The 14,554-nt window shown below is 37.5% G+C and overlaps 1 protein-coding gene across 6 annotated transcripts in view; it reads left to right on the top strand.

Annotated features, from left to right (window-relative positions):
* The window catches only part of CYB5R4 (cytochrome b5 reductase 4), a 183,825-nt gene that overhangs the window by 93,912 nt on the left and 75,359 nt on the right, over positions 1–14,554 (top strand). For all 6 annotated transcript variants that reach the window (XM_008263160.4, XM_008263159.4, XM_070073824.1 and 3 more), the window contains one exon: positions 7,798–7,962. In XM_008263160.4, the coding sequence (XP_008261382.1) occupies positions 7,798–7,962 (165 nt within the window). The remainder of the gene's footprint in view (positions 1–7,797; positions 7,963–14,554) is intronic.

The raw sequence follows: 14,554 nt of genomic DNA, 5'->3' as shown, positions 1-14,554 counted from the left end.
GAAATATGTGTGCATATCTACTCTACCTGTATGGAGGCCCTTACAGAAGGATAAAATACTGCATGGATTTATTTTCTCATGCATTCCCAGGAATGTGTCTCTTCATTTTTCCTTATTTCTACTCTCAGTAGAAATGCCAAAAATAAAAAATAAACAGGTGTTCTATCAGTATTTTTGAGGATATTTTTCATTCTATTTTAATCTGTTATTAAGTATGAAGTTTGAACAGAAAAAAAGTGAAAGCTTACCAGATTTTACCTAAATGTGTTCACATACTTGATTATTAAATCCAGCCATTGGGATTCAATTCACAGCATTCCAAGCCTTACAAAATCATGAATATTTCTTAAGATGCAAGAAAACCGTAGGCAGCCCATAAACAACTCATAGACAAGCCAAGGTCAGTCTTGGCTTGTGGAATTCCTGGGATGAGAAAGTCACGTACTCCCATGTTGAAGGAGGATGCACTCTGTTAAAATTAACTGTGTTATGACTGTGTTGCAGAAAGCCCGATAAGTTGCTTGCATGTGTTGTTAACTTCTGTGTTGCCTTGAGCTGCAGCTGGTTATGTATAAAATATCACTGAGACGCTGGAATAAATGAGCCTTCATCAGCCTGTTGTCTTGGCTCCATTCTCTGCACCCTTGTCCCTCTTTTCCTTCCCACTCCCTCCTTCAGGTTCCGTTTGACTGGTGTGGCTGGCCCGCACAAACAGTAGGTAAATACTATGTGCAAGTAGTTAATCAAGCTAATTAGTTTATAAAACTGAAAATTCAAATTAAATTTCGATTACTCTTCTCTCAAATATGTGAGCAGTGTTATAAGGTTCAGTTGATCTAGTCTTATACATTGGTCTACCTTTTCCCATAAATATAATGTACTGTTTCAGTTTGTCAACGAGGTTAACTTCTGGACAGTGTTCTGTAATAATATAAACAAATATTTTCCCTCCTTTTCAGTCATTTGGGGAGGTGGTAAAACTATATTAATAGAGCTAAAATGTTTACATTGATTTCTCCTTTTGTTTATAAAATTAATACATATTTATATAGAAAAATTATGAGGAAGAAAATCTTCCATAATCCTGTCACCCAGAGAACAGTTACTAACATTGTGATCTGTTTGCTTACATTTATATACACATGTGCACATGTACAACTTTTGTATTTTCAAAACAATCTACTCATGCTTGTTATACTTCAAAAAAGTTTATTTTATTTATGATGCAGACATACACAGAGAGAGCTCCCATCTACTAGTTCACTTCCCCAAATACCCAGGCCAAATCCAGGAGCTAGAAGCTCAATCAGGGTCTCTTGAGCCATTATCTGGTACCTGCCAGTTGTACATTAGCAGAAATGAGGAGCAGAGCTGGAACTTGGGATAGGATGCAGGGGTCCCAACCAGCATCTTAACTGCTGGGCCAAATGGCTACTTCTTATAACTACATGTTCTTTTTGTACTACATGGTTTTATAACCTCATGTTAGTGTTTTATATGTACTCTATGTGAAGAATCTTTCTACTTAGTCTATTATATTCTATGTAAAGAATATTATCAGCCAGTGATTCTCAACATGAAACATGTCCACTGCTTTGGTGGCATTTTTGTCTGGAAACATTGTCAAAACTGAGGGAGGAGGTGTTACTGACACCAAGTTCATGGGCCAGAAATGCTGCTAAACATCGTACAATGCAGAAGATAGCCCCCTACAAAAAAGAAGTATTTGGCCCAAAAATGCCAGATTGCTGGTTTAAAACAGCATGTACCATAATTTTTAATAACTACATTGTACTCAGTCATACCATATTGTACTTAACCACCCCTCACAGTGTTCTTTGCCTCTGTAATTATTCTGGATAAAATTCTTCAGAGGAGTCACTGCGTCCTAGTGTCCTAAGGATGTTTATACATTTTGTTATATAGCCTCTAAGAGGTAAACTACTCCTCAGCTGCTACCACCACCTCCATATACTTAATATTGTTGATGTCATTTTTTTTCCCGTTAGAACAGGTGGGAAGGGTAGTGGTTAGCACATAAGGGAAAAGAAAAAAAGAAAGAAAAAGATTGCTGTAAGGAGAGAATGGGTTCAGATCATTTGCAACTCTTTAAGCATCTGTGTGATTGTGGTGGAGAAAGACATGCCAAACAGTGGGACCACCCTAGTGGTGAAGTTCTGATGTACTTGAGTAACTGTAGAGTCTGTGCCTTGAGCAGAACATATAACTTGTCCTAGAAGTCTAGGGAGAATGAAAGAGCAGTTCCATTTTTGAGAAGGTAGGATATCAGAACTTTTTGGAAGAAGGGCTTTTTGAGCTGTGCATGGGGAAATAACTAACATTTCTATGAACAGGAAAAGAAATTTTGCTAGTGAGATTACATTTGTAAAAACATGAAGTCCAGGAGGATATCTTAGTGTTTTAGTGACAGAGCAGAATCCAGTTTTGTTGAAATAAACATAGTGTGTGAAGGAGAACACTGTGAAATAACTATAAAAATAAAACCATTAAACCTTATGTCAGTCCTTGTTTTACAGTCAAAGAAACAGGGTAGGCTGAAATCAGTTGGTGAGAGACCTTGAATGTAGTTTGTGTCTTAGTGTTTTTAGTAGATGAACATGACAAAGCCCAGCAGTTCTGTGCCACCAATCTCATTTTAGTGCTGACAGAATCTATAGACAATGACTGTTTATTTGTTCTGGGGTCAGCGCTGGGATTGGCAATGTGTTGTTTCCATTTAAAATAGCAAAAGCCAATGATTGCAGAAGCATAAGTAAATGGAATGGTGTGCCCTCAGCCCTCTCACAAAGGGGAAAGATCCCAGCCTATCTACACACAGATATGTAGGCCCCAAATCTAGACCGCCATTCTATTTTCTGTTCTTGCCAGATATTCCTTAAATGGAGTGTTTTTTAGAATACATTGTTCCTTGAAATGTTCATGTGTTCTCGCAAAGGATTCTATGATTAAGTAAGTTTGAAAAATAATATATACCACATTGCTTTCTTAGAAGATTTCTTCTAAATATATTTAAGTCTTTCAGAAATGTTGAAGAAATCATATTTAACTAATTTTAACCCAGTGTATCTCAAACTTATCTGATGTTAGCCTTTTTTTCATGAAATAACTAATAGCTAAGGTTTCATCAGATTCATTTGGAAAAACATTTCCATAATATGTATATTTTATTTAATTTTACCCTTGGGTGTTTGTTTTGTGAGACATTTTTCTTGTAAGCAAATAGCAAGTTTTCCTGTGGTTCTTACTATTTTTTTTTTTTTTTTTTTGGACAGGCAGAGTTAGAGAGAGAGAGAGAAACAGAGAGAAAGGTCTTCCTTCTGTTGGTTCACCCCCCAAATGGCCTCTACAGCTGGCGCGCTGTGCCAGTCTGAAGCCAGGAGCCAGATGCTCCTTCCTGGTCTTCCATGGGGGTGCAGGGCCCAAGCACTTGAGCCATCCTCCACTGCCTTCCTGGGCCACAGCAGAGAGCTAGACTGGAAGAGGAGCAACCAAGACAGAATCCAGCGCACAAACTGGGACTAGAACCCAGGGTGCCGGCGTTGCAGGCGGAGGATTAGCCAAGTGAGCCACGGTGCTGGCTTATTACTATTTTTTTTAACCAGAAAAACCCATGCACCTCTAGGACCTCAAGTACTCTAAATTGCTCATCTGTGGGGAGTGAGGAACCATTGAAGCTTTTTAAGCAAAGAAGGTGCAAAATTTGATCTAGGTTTTTAGGGAGACTAAAAGATTAGAACAAGGCAATTATTGTAGTAACTAAGTGGTATATAAGGATTTAATCTTGAATTTTGGCAGTAAAAATAGAGAAGTAGGCACATGACCACATGAGTGAGAAGTATGCAGGAGGTAGGTTTTAGGAGAGGGTTTAGATTGTTGGATCTCTGGGCTCTGCATATGATTTAGACTGTAAAAAATACACTTATATTTTAAGACTTTTCAGATTATTATCGGTCTACTTCAAAGTTTCTTTTTTGACAGGCTTATTTACTTTGATTAACATTTTAAATCACATAGACATTCATTAGAAGCAAGTCTTTTCTCTCTCCATCTCTGTCTCTCTCTTTTAATGTTGCTTTGTGTTTTATGGATTATCTAAATTCATTACCTTTTTTTAATTTTTATTTTTATTTTTATTTTTTTGACAGGCAGAGTAGACAGAGAGAGAGACAGAAAGAAAGGTCTTCCTTTACCGTTGGTTCACCCTCCAATGGCCGCTGCGGCTGGCATGCTGCGGCCGGCGCACCGCGCTGATCCAAAGCCGGGAGCCAGGTGCTTCTCCTGGTCTTCCATGCGGGCGTAGGGCCCAAGCACTTGGGCCATCCTCCACTGCCTTCCAGAGCCACAGCAGAGAGCTGGCCTGGAAGAGGGGCAACCGGGACAGAATCTGGTGCCCCGACCGGGACTAGAACCTGGTGTGCCGGCACCGCAAGGCAGAGGGTTAGCCTAGTGAGCCGCAGCACCAGCCATTACCTTTTTAATAGTCCTGGTCCTGCTGGTATTTTTGAACTCATAAAGCAAAGAGGAATTTCAGGGTATTTACTAAATATACCCACACAGGCCTCCAACATCTCAAAGGTGTTAATTGTCTCAGACAGTAAATTAGCTTTCATTCCAAAAATCCAGGAGAGAAGATTCCATAGGCATCGTCTTGATATGCTGTTAGAAGTGCTTCATTAAAGAATTCTGAAGTCTTACTATGGGCTTGCTCCTGCTCCAGTTTGAACTCTCTTCTCCAGGGAGAAGAAAATGAACAGGAGAGCAGCCTCTCTTTTCAGTTCCTGAGATTGTATCCAGGTGCTTGTTTGCTTTCTCCACTGAGTGCCTGAATTTATAGTCAAGGAACCATTATGTGAATTAATGCAAAATGCATGAGAAATTTGTATCATTTATGTAAGAATCTCAGTTATTTATCGTCATTCCATAGATTATGCCTCCAGAAAATGCCATTGATATGCTTGTTTTTAAGCATTCTAAAAATAAATTATGAATAATTATTTACTTCAAATTATAATTCAAATTGATTTATATATCTTACAAGTTTATTCCAGTAATAGGCTCATTGGAATTAGGGCCTTGAGCAACCATCTCTTATTTTATAATTTAGTGGGGCATTTTCAGTCTTTTGTACAAATGTTTTTGTATAATTGGAAATTTCTTTAGACAATGGTTTATAAGCTGTTTTGAGGACTCATTTGATAATCTAATGAAAGATTAGGGACCATTTTCCCAGAAAATGCACTTAAGAATTTATGTATATTTTTACATGTAATTTCATAGATGCCAGCACTTTGCTTTGTTCTTCTAAGCACAAATTTTATTTTAGCCAATATGCTTTCTTTGTAAATAAATTCCTTTATTCATTCAACTGGTATTTTTGTGCACTTAACACTGACTCATGCCTGGATCTAGTATTTTTATTTATTTATTTATTTATTTGACAGGCAGCGTGGACAGTGAGAGAGAGAGACAGAGAGAAAGGTCTTCCTTTGCCGTTGGTTCACCCTCCAATGGCCGCTGCGGCTGGCGCTCTGCGGCCAGCGCACCGCGCCTATCCAATGGCAGGAGCCAGGTACTTCTCCTGGTCTCCCATGGGGTGCAGGACCCAAGGACTTTGGCCATCCTCCACTGCACTCCCTGGCCACAGCAGAGAGCTGGCCTGGAAGAGGGGCAACCGGGACAGAACCCGGCGCCCCGACCGGGACTAGAACCCGGTGTGCCGGTGCCGCAAGGCAGAGGATTAGCCTAGTGAGCCGTGGCGCCGGCCTAGATATAGTATTGAAGAAGGCAGACAAGGACTCTGATCTCATGGAGCACTAAGCAAATACCGCATTCTGAAATCATCTGAAACTATCTTAATTCTAAGCGCTAGAAAGAAAAAAAATATGCTAGTATAAGACAGTATTCAGGGAAGCTGTTTTGTATACGGTGATTGCTGCTATAAATGGGAACATCAGAAGTAAGACATAAAACATAATTCTGTAAATATTGACTATAAAATTACAGAATATTAGAAGTCTGATAGGTGATGTAGGGCTGGGGTCTGTGTGCATGACCCTTGGCTGCTGCTCTTATTTGGTCTGTGCTATTGTGTCAGGCTTGTAAGTTCTTAGGGAGCTTAACCCAGGTGGGGCACAGTGTGGGTGGGGAAGAGGGTGCACAGCTGCACCTGCCACATCTTGTTTCTGTCCTCATACTTGATTCTCCCTTCACAAGTGAAACATACACTTCAGTTTTCTCTGAAGATTTACATTAATGTGTGATCAATTCCTACTGCTATCAGACAATGTATCAGTTAACTCACTGGAACATGGAGAAAAGCAGTTGATCTGATGCTGTTGAAAATTTGAAGAATTAATTGTAAGGAGCTGGCGCTGTAGCGTAGCAGGTAAAACCGCCACCTGCAGTGCCAGCATCCCATATGGGCACTGGTTCAAGACTCAGCTGCTCCATTTCTGATCTAGCTCTCTGCTATGGCCTGGAAAAGCAGTAGAAGATGGCCCAAGTCCTTGAGCCCCTGCACCCACATGGGAGACCTAGAAGGATCTCCTGGCTCCTGGCTTCAGATCGGCCCAGCTCCAGCCATTGCAGCCATTTGGAGAATGACCCAGGGGATGGAAGACTTCTCTCTCTCTCTCTCTCTCTCTCTCTCTCTGCCTCTCCTCTCCTCTCTCTATCTGTGTTAACTCTCTCAAATAAATAAATAAATCTTTAAAAAAAAAAAAAAGAGTTAATTGTGTTTGCTAAAATGGAGCTATCAGAGCTAGTATAACATTGAATTTTGAATTTACTGTGGCTTTTCACTAGCAATTTACTTGACAAGATTACTAAGCCTGTGAGAAAAAATGTTCTGTCATTACACTGTGAGACTTGGTTTGATGTTGTTCGTCCTCATTTTAATTCTATACCCTTTCTTTTGCTTTCATCTATTTAGTTATAAACTATTTGAGTGCCTCCTATGTGTTGGCCACTAGGCATACGGTGATAGCCAAAGCAGACATGGTCTCATGTGGAAAGTAGACAATAAAATGGTCATCTTGGTGACTGCACATTTACAACTGTGGTGCTTCCCTATAGAAATGATGCTTAGCTCAGGACTGAAGGGGCATAGAGTACAGAGTGCAGGGTGGTGGAGAAGCCTTACAGAAAGCAGAAAGAGAATGGCCAGCTGAGAGAAGACAGTCAAGAGCAAGGACTCCAAATTGAATGCAGAGAGCTAGGCAGAGAGAGGTTCCCAACATAAACCCCTCATTTCTGGCTTGTGCAACCAGGTTGATAATGGTGCCATTCACAGAGATAATGTCAGGTGTGGGGCAGAGATATCCTAAGTTAAGTTTGAAGGGCCTTGATTGCCTAAAATGTCAGATAACCTTGTTAGTCAAATTGCTCATAAGAATCTGCAAATCATTGGAGAGATTTGGAACGGAGATTGAAATGCACTTATCATTGGTAGTTGCTCTTTCCTGTGATTTATATGAGCAGATTGTTAGTGGAAATAAGTTGTTTGACATCTCTTGGAGCTCTCTTTCTAATGAGTTCAATAAAAGCCAAATTGCTTTACATAACTATAGCTAAGTCAGTACTCGGTAAATAATGGATTTACCTGTATGTTTTTGTCAAATATGTACTTATAATTAACTTTAGTGATTTTTTTTAGCAGATATACCAATCTTTATATTTAAATTACTCTTTTTATGGGGAGAGGAATGTTTTACTAAACTTGAAATATGGTAGTATGCTTAAAATAACACATTTTTTAAATTTGTTTCTTTTCTCTAGATTTGATGTTGAATTTGTTCTCTCAGCACCCACTTCTGATTGGAATGGCAAACAGGGACACATTTCACCAGCTCTTCTTTCTGATTTCTTGAAAGCAAGTTTAGACAAATCCAAAGTTCTCATCTGCATTTGTGGACCAACACCATTTACAGAAGAAGGAATAAGGTAAGTAGGAGTGTGATAGGAAATAGAATACCCAACAAGGTGAAATGGAGATCTCTCATAAAAAGAAATTGACTTATTTCTCATTTCTTCTCATTCATATAAACCTGCAATTTAATTACTTGCTACAACCTTTAAAAGTAACAAAGCCTTTAATCTTCATGTGGTGAAGGATTGGGAGCCAGGATTATGCTAGTGTTAGATATGAACATAGAAGTAAAATACAGCCAGCAATCCGTGTTTTTTGCCAATAACTCATAATATGGATACATTCACAAGATTGATACCATAATCTTATTTGGGACATTAAGGCTCAACCTCTTCTTGGACCAGTAGTTTTATGATGTATAATAATTAATAAACAATGGTCTTCTTATTGTAAGGTTCAATCTTCATTCTCTACACTGGGCAAGTTAGTAAAAAATCAATACGGTGACCAAAAGGCAACAAAACAAAAAGGAGAGACTAAAGCATAAATAAGGTCAGACTAATAGTTGAACCTTGGGTGACAGAAAAACAATGGTAGTGACCATGTTATTTGAAATTGATGTTAATATGATTTAACTCTAAAGTGATGCTTTAAAATATGTGATTGAATACAGCTACTGTTGGGCTTCCGGATGAATTTATAATATGACTGTCTTAAACCCCTTGTTTTTGTTGTTTGCTGTATGATTGAATTTGATGTTTTCTAGATAATTTTATATCTTTCAGCTTTCTTTTAATTTTCTTCTTTAAAAGATTTATTCATTTATTGGAAAGGCAAAGTTACAGAGAGAGGGAGGGATGCATAGAGAAAGATCTTCCATCCACTATTTCACTCCCCAAATGGCCACAACATCCAGTGCTTGGCTAGGCTGAAGCCAGGAGCCTGGAACGCCATCTGGGTCTCCCACATGGATGACAGTGGCCCAGATACTTGCACCATCTTCCTCTGCTTTCCCAGGCACATGAGCGGGAAGCTGTATCAGAAGTGGGCAGCTAGGATTCATATGGGATGCCAGTGTTGCAGGTGATATCTCAACCAGCTACTCCACATGCCAGCCCCTTTATTTTTGTTTTAATTATCAGATTCATCACAGAAAATAAATAAAGGCATTAAAAATAATTTCTATGCCATATATTAATTAAATTTAAGTATATTTCTAGCTTTAATAGTTCAGAAAAATACTTTTCTAGTTAACCTTTCTCACCTTTGATAAAATTTTAAAGTTCACATTTAAACTTACTCTTTTAAGGCTCAAGCAAAACTTAAAATTATAGTTAAGATCTAGTATGGTTTGGATATCAAGTAATTTTTAGGAAAAAAAGATTAAGAGCTACACTGTGTCCTCCTGTCTTGACACTGTTATTTTAGAAGTATCAGCGTAGATTGCTGTATAATACTTTTGAATGATTGGAGTCATAAACTCTTCAGTCTCAGTAGGAAGGAATTTGTTGTATAGCCTCCTTAATAGAACTAGATTTTCTCACATGAATTACAGGTTTCTTGAAGACTCAGATTTTGTCTGTTGATTTCATACAGGTCTTACCCAGTTCTTTGCATACTAGAGCCTCAGGACATGTACATGGAATAGAAAGTAGATCATGCTTTTGTATTTTCGTTTTTTAAATTGACTAATCTATATATCTTTATTTTCTTGATTTTTATCTCAGAACTAATCGTCTAGAGCTATAATAGCCAGTTTGCCAAGAATTTCTCAGGAATGTTATTAATTGTTAAATATGGAATACCAACTACTAAGCACCGTTGAAATGCAGCATGGAGTTGCCTTTTGAGCTGTCATTTAATTCAAATCAGCACATGTAATAATTCGTAGCATCTGCCCTGTGACTTTCAGCTGAGGATTCATTTGATTCCCTTGTCTCCCCAATCATAATGGATGTGGAATAGCTCTCATAATTTGGCATGGATCCTTTATTCCACATGGTTTTTGCTTTTATGAAAAGAAACTCTGTGGGATGTCTACTCCTGGGGCCCTCCAGAATTAATCTCCTGTCTGCCACATAGGTTATATGCATAATCATTGCAAACATATGCTCTGTATTTTGTTGGACATTTGTCAAGTTGTATGATGTGGTAACAGGGCAGGATTCAGAAACCTACTTTAAAAAAAAATACAGATAAATAATTTGGAATTACTAAATGCCCACTTTATTACAGAGATGAATAAAATAGTCTGTGCTTTCAAAGACCACAGTGTCTGCTGGTGGAACAACTGCATATACTAATAACTAAACTATGACTCAGAATATCATAAACATTCATATGAGAAATAAAAAAATAAATAAGTGGTTTTTAGAAGATTAATTCCTTTATTTGAAAGACAGATTTACAGAGAGAGAGAAAGAGACCGTCCATCTGCTGGTTTACTTCCCAAATGAAGGATGACTAAAATGTTACATGACAGAAGAGGTGGAGAGGAAAGAGAGAGAGAGAATGAGCAGAAGCATTAAGGGTCCAGGCATTCAGAAGGTTAAGTTGGTTTGAGTAGAGAGACTACTTACCTGGGGGCGGCAGGAAGAATGGCTGGAAAAGTAGGATTGTTCAGATAGGAAGAGACCTGACTGGTGCATCTGGTTGGCCTTATCACTCCTATGTGTTGTGAATATGGGTATGCATTCTAGAAGCTGCCAAATGGAGGTTGAATCCCAGCTCTGCCACTTAACAATCATCTTAAAATCATTTGCTGGGTGTTTGAGGGCCAGCTACTTAACATTTTTAGGCTTTAGTACACTCACCTATAAAAAGGCATACATAGTAATTCTTAAGCTTGTAAAGTTCTTAATACGGTAACTGGATATAATATAGTAAGTACTAAATAATGGTTACTGGGGTGGGCGTTGTGGTGCAATGGGTTAAGCTACTGGTTGCAGGACTAGTATCCCATATATGAGCACTGGTTCAAATCCTAGCTGCTCTGCTTCTTTTTAAATTTTTTTCTTTTAATATATTTAAGAAAAATAAGTTTCATGTATTTTATATATACAGATTTAGGAGCATAGTAAAACCCTCTCTCCTGCCCACACTCCCACCATCCATTTTTACTTTTGTATTCTTCCTTTTAATTTTTACAATGAAATACTTTCAGATTATTTTATAATGATAAGATTAGCACTCCACCAAGCAAAGAATCCAACAAATAATAACAAAAAAACCCCACTGTTCCTCAATAGTAAAGACACGGATGTAAACAAAATATCAAATCTCAAAATCTCAATGTTGCTCATATATGCTACATTTTTTAGTACTCTATTAGTTACCACAGATCAGGGAAAACATGATAATTTGTCTTTTTGGGACTGGCTTATTTCATTAAGAATAATCATTTCCAGTTGCATTTTGTTGCAAAAGACAGGATTTTATTCTTTTTTTAAGGCTGAGTATTATTCCATAGTGTATATGTACCACATTTTCTTTATCTAGTTATTGGTTGATGGGTATCTGGCTTGATACTATATCTTTAAGCTATTGTGAATTGAGTTGCAATAAACATGTGGGCACATACAACTCTTTCATATGCTGACTTCATTTTATTTGGGAAATCCCCAGGACTGGGATGGCTGGGTCATATGGTAGATCTATTTTCAGAATTCTGAGGAATTTCCTTGGTGTCTTCCACAGTGACTGTTCCAGTTTACATTCCCACGAACAGTGGATTAGGGCACCTTTTCCTCTACATCCTCACCAGCCTTTTTTTTTTTTTTTTTTTTTTTTTTTTTTTTTTTTAATTTCTGTATGAGAGCCATTCTAACTGGGGTAGGGGAAATGTCATTATGGTTTTGATTTGTATTTCCCTGATGGCTAGTGATCCTGAGTAGTTTTTCATGAGTTTGTTGTCCATTTAAATTTCCTCTTTTTAAAAATGCCTGTTCAGGTCCTTTCTCCATTTCTTAACTGGATTGTTTGTTTTGTTGTTGAGTTTCTTGAGCTCTTTATAGATTCTGGGTTTTAATCCTTTATCAGTTGCATACTTTGAAAATATTTTTTTCACATTCTGTTGGTTACCTCTTGACTTTGTTCAGTGTATCCTTTGCTGCACAGAAGCTTCTTAGCTTGATGTAATCCCATTTGTCTATTTTTCCCTTTATTCCCTGTGCTTCTGGGGTCTGTTCCAAGAATTCTTTCCCTAGGCTAGTGTCTTGCAGATTTTCCCCAGTGTTCTCCTCTGTTAATTTCATGGTATCAGGTTGTAGATTTATATCCTTGATCCATTTAGTGTTGCTTTTTCTGTAAGGTGTAAATTAGGGGTTCTTGTTTCATATTTCTGCATGTGGAGATCCAGTTTTCCCAGTACCATTTGTTGAAGAGACTCCTTTATCCAGGGATATAATTTTAGCTCCTTTGTCAAAGATTAGTTTATTGTATATATGTGGATTGAATTCCATGGTTTCTGTACTGTTCCAAAGGTCTTCATGTCTATTTTTGTGCTAATACTAGGCTACTTGATTATGACTGCCCTGTAGTATGTCTTGAAATCTGGTATTCTGATGCCTCTGGCTTTGTTTTTGTTGTGTAAGGTTGCTTTAGCTATTTTGGGTCTCTTGTGTTTCCATACAAATTTTAGCATCATTTCAGTTTTTCCAGATCTGAGAAGCATGTCCTTGCTATTTTGATTGGGATCTCATTAAATCTAAATTGGTTTCAATAGTATGGTTATTTTAATAGCATTAATTCTTCCAATCCATGAGATGAAAGATTATTCCATTTATTTTTTGTCTATTTCTTTCCTTAATGCTTTATAATTTTAATGGTAGACATATTTCCCTCCTTGGTTGAATTTATTCCAAGATATTTACATTTTTTGTAGCTATTGTAAGTGGGACTAATATTGCAAGTTCTTTGTGTGTTGATTTTATATCCTGTCACTTTACCAAACTCTTTTATGTGTTCCAATAGTCTCTTAATGGAGTCTTTTGGTTTCTCTCTACATAGAATCATATCATTTGCAAATATGGATAATTTGATTTCCTCCTTTTCAATTTGTATCTTTTTGGTTTCTTTTTCTTCCCTAATAGCTCTGGATTATACTTCCAGGACTATATTGAATAGTAATGGTGATAGTGGGCATCCTTGTCTGGTTCTGGGTATTTTCAAATTCAGGTGATGCTGGACTCATAGAAGGAATTTTGGAGGAGTCCATGCTTTCACTTGTTTTAAATAGTTTGAGAAGAATTAGTTTTTCTTTAAAAGTTTGATAGAATTCAGCAGACAAGCCATTCAGTCCTGGGCTTTCCTTTGTTGGGAGGGTCCTTTTTACTGATTTAATCTCTGTCTTGGTTATTGGGTGTGTTTAGGTTGTCTGTGTCTTTGTGAATCAGTTTTAATATATTGTATGTGTCCAGGAATCTCAATTCTTCTAGATTTTCCAGTTTGTTGACATACTGCTCTTTGTAGGCATTCCTGATGGTTGTTTTTATTTCTGTTGTATCTGTTGATATCACTCCTTTTTCATCTCTGATTTATTGATTTGGGTATTCTCCTACTTTTTTTTTTTTGATTAGTTGGGCTGATGGTTTAGTAATTTTTTATTTATTGAAAAAAAAAGCTCTTAATTTTACTTATCTTTTGTATTTTTTGTTTCAATTTTATTTATATTTCTTTTCCTAGTTATTTATTTCCTCCTACTAATTTTGGGTTTGACTTGTTATTTTTCTAGGTCCTTGAGATGCAGTGATAGCTCATTTGTTTGATGCATTTCCAATTTCCTTTAAAAAAAAATATTTATTTTATTTATTTGAAAGACAGTTACAGAGAGAGGTAGAGACAGAGAGAGAGGTCTTCCATCCGCTGGTTCACTCCCCAGATGGCTGCAATGGCCGGAGCTGTGCCGATCTGAAGCCAGGAGCCAGGAGCTTCTTCCAGGTCTCCCATGTGGGTGCACCCACTGCACTGCACCACAGCGCCGGCCCCTCCAATTTCTTGATGTAGGCACTAATTGCCATAAACTTCCCAGTTGACACTGCTTTTGCTTTATCCCATAAGTTTTGATCCCTTTTGATTTGATCCCTTTTGATCCCTTTTGATTTCTTATGACCCATGTTCTTTCAGGAGTGTGATGTTCGATCTCAATGTGTTTGCATATTTTCTAGAGATTCTTAAGTTGTGAATTTCTAGTTTCATTCCATTGAGGTCAGAAATGATGCATGGAATGATTTCAGTTTTTTTTTTTTTTCTTAATTTGCTGAGACTTGCTTTATGGCATAGCATATGATCTATCCTAGAGGAATTTCCATGCACTTATGAAAAGAATGTGTATGCCTCAGTAGTTTGAGGAAATGTTCTATAGTTATGTTAGGTCCAGTTGATCCATAGTGTTGATTAGCTCTGTTGTTTCATTGTTGGTGTTCTGTCTAGTTAATCTTTCCACTGATGAAAGTGAAATGTAGAGGTCTCCCATTACTATTGTATTAGAGTCTATGTCTCCCTTTAGATCCATATGTTTTAAATAGCCAGGCACTCTGGCATTGGATGTATATACATTTATTTTAGTCACATGTTGCTGTTGAATTGATCCCTTAATCATTACATAGTGCCCTTCTTTGTCTCTCTTAACAGTTTTTGTGATAAAGTCTATTTTGTCTGATATTAGGA

The sequence above is a fragment of the Oryctolagus cuniculus genome, chromosome 5 (assembly GCF_964237555.1).
Source record: "Oryctolagus cuniculus chromosome 5, mOryCun1.1, whole genome shotgun sequence".
NCBI lineage: Eukaryota > Metazoa > Chordata > Mammalia > Lagomorpha > Leporidae > Oryctolagus > Oryctolagus cuniculus.
This window is presented reverse-complemented; position numbering and strand designations above follow the sequence as displayed.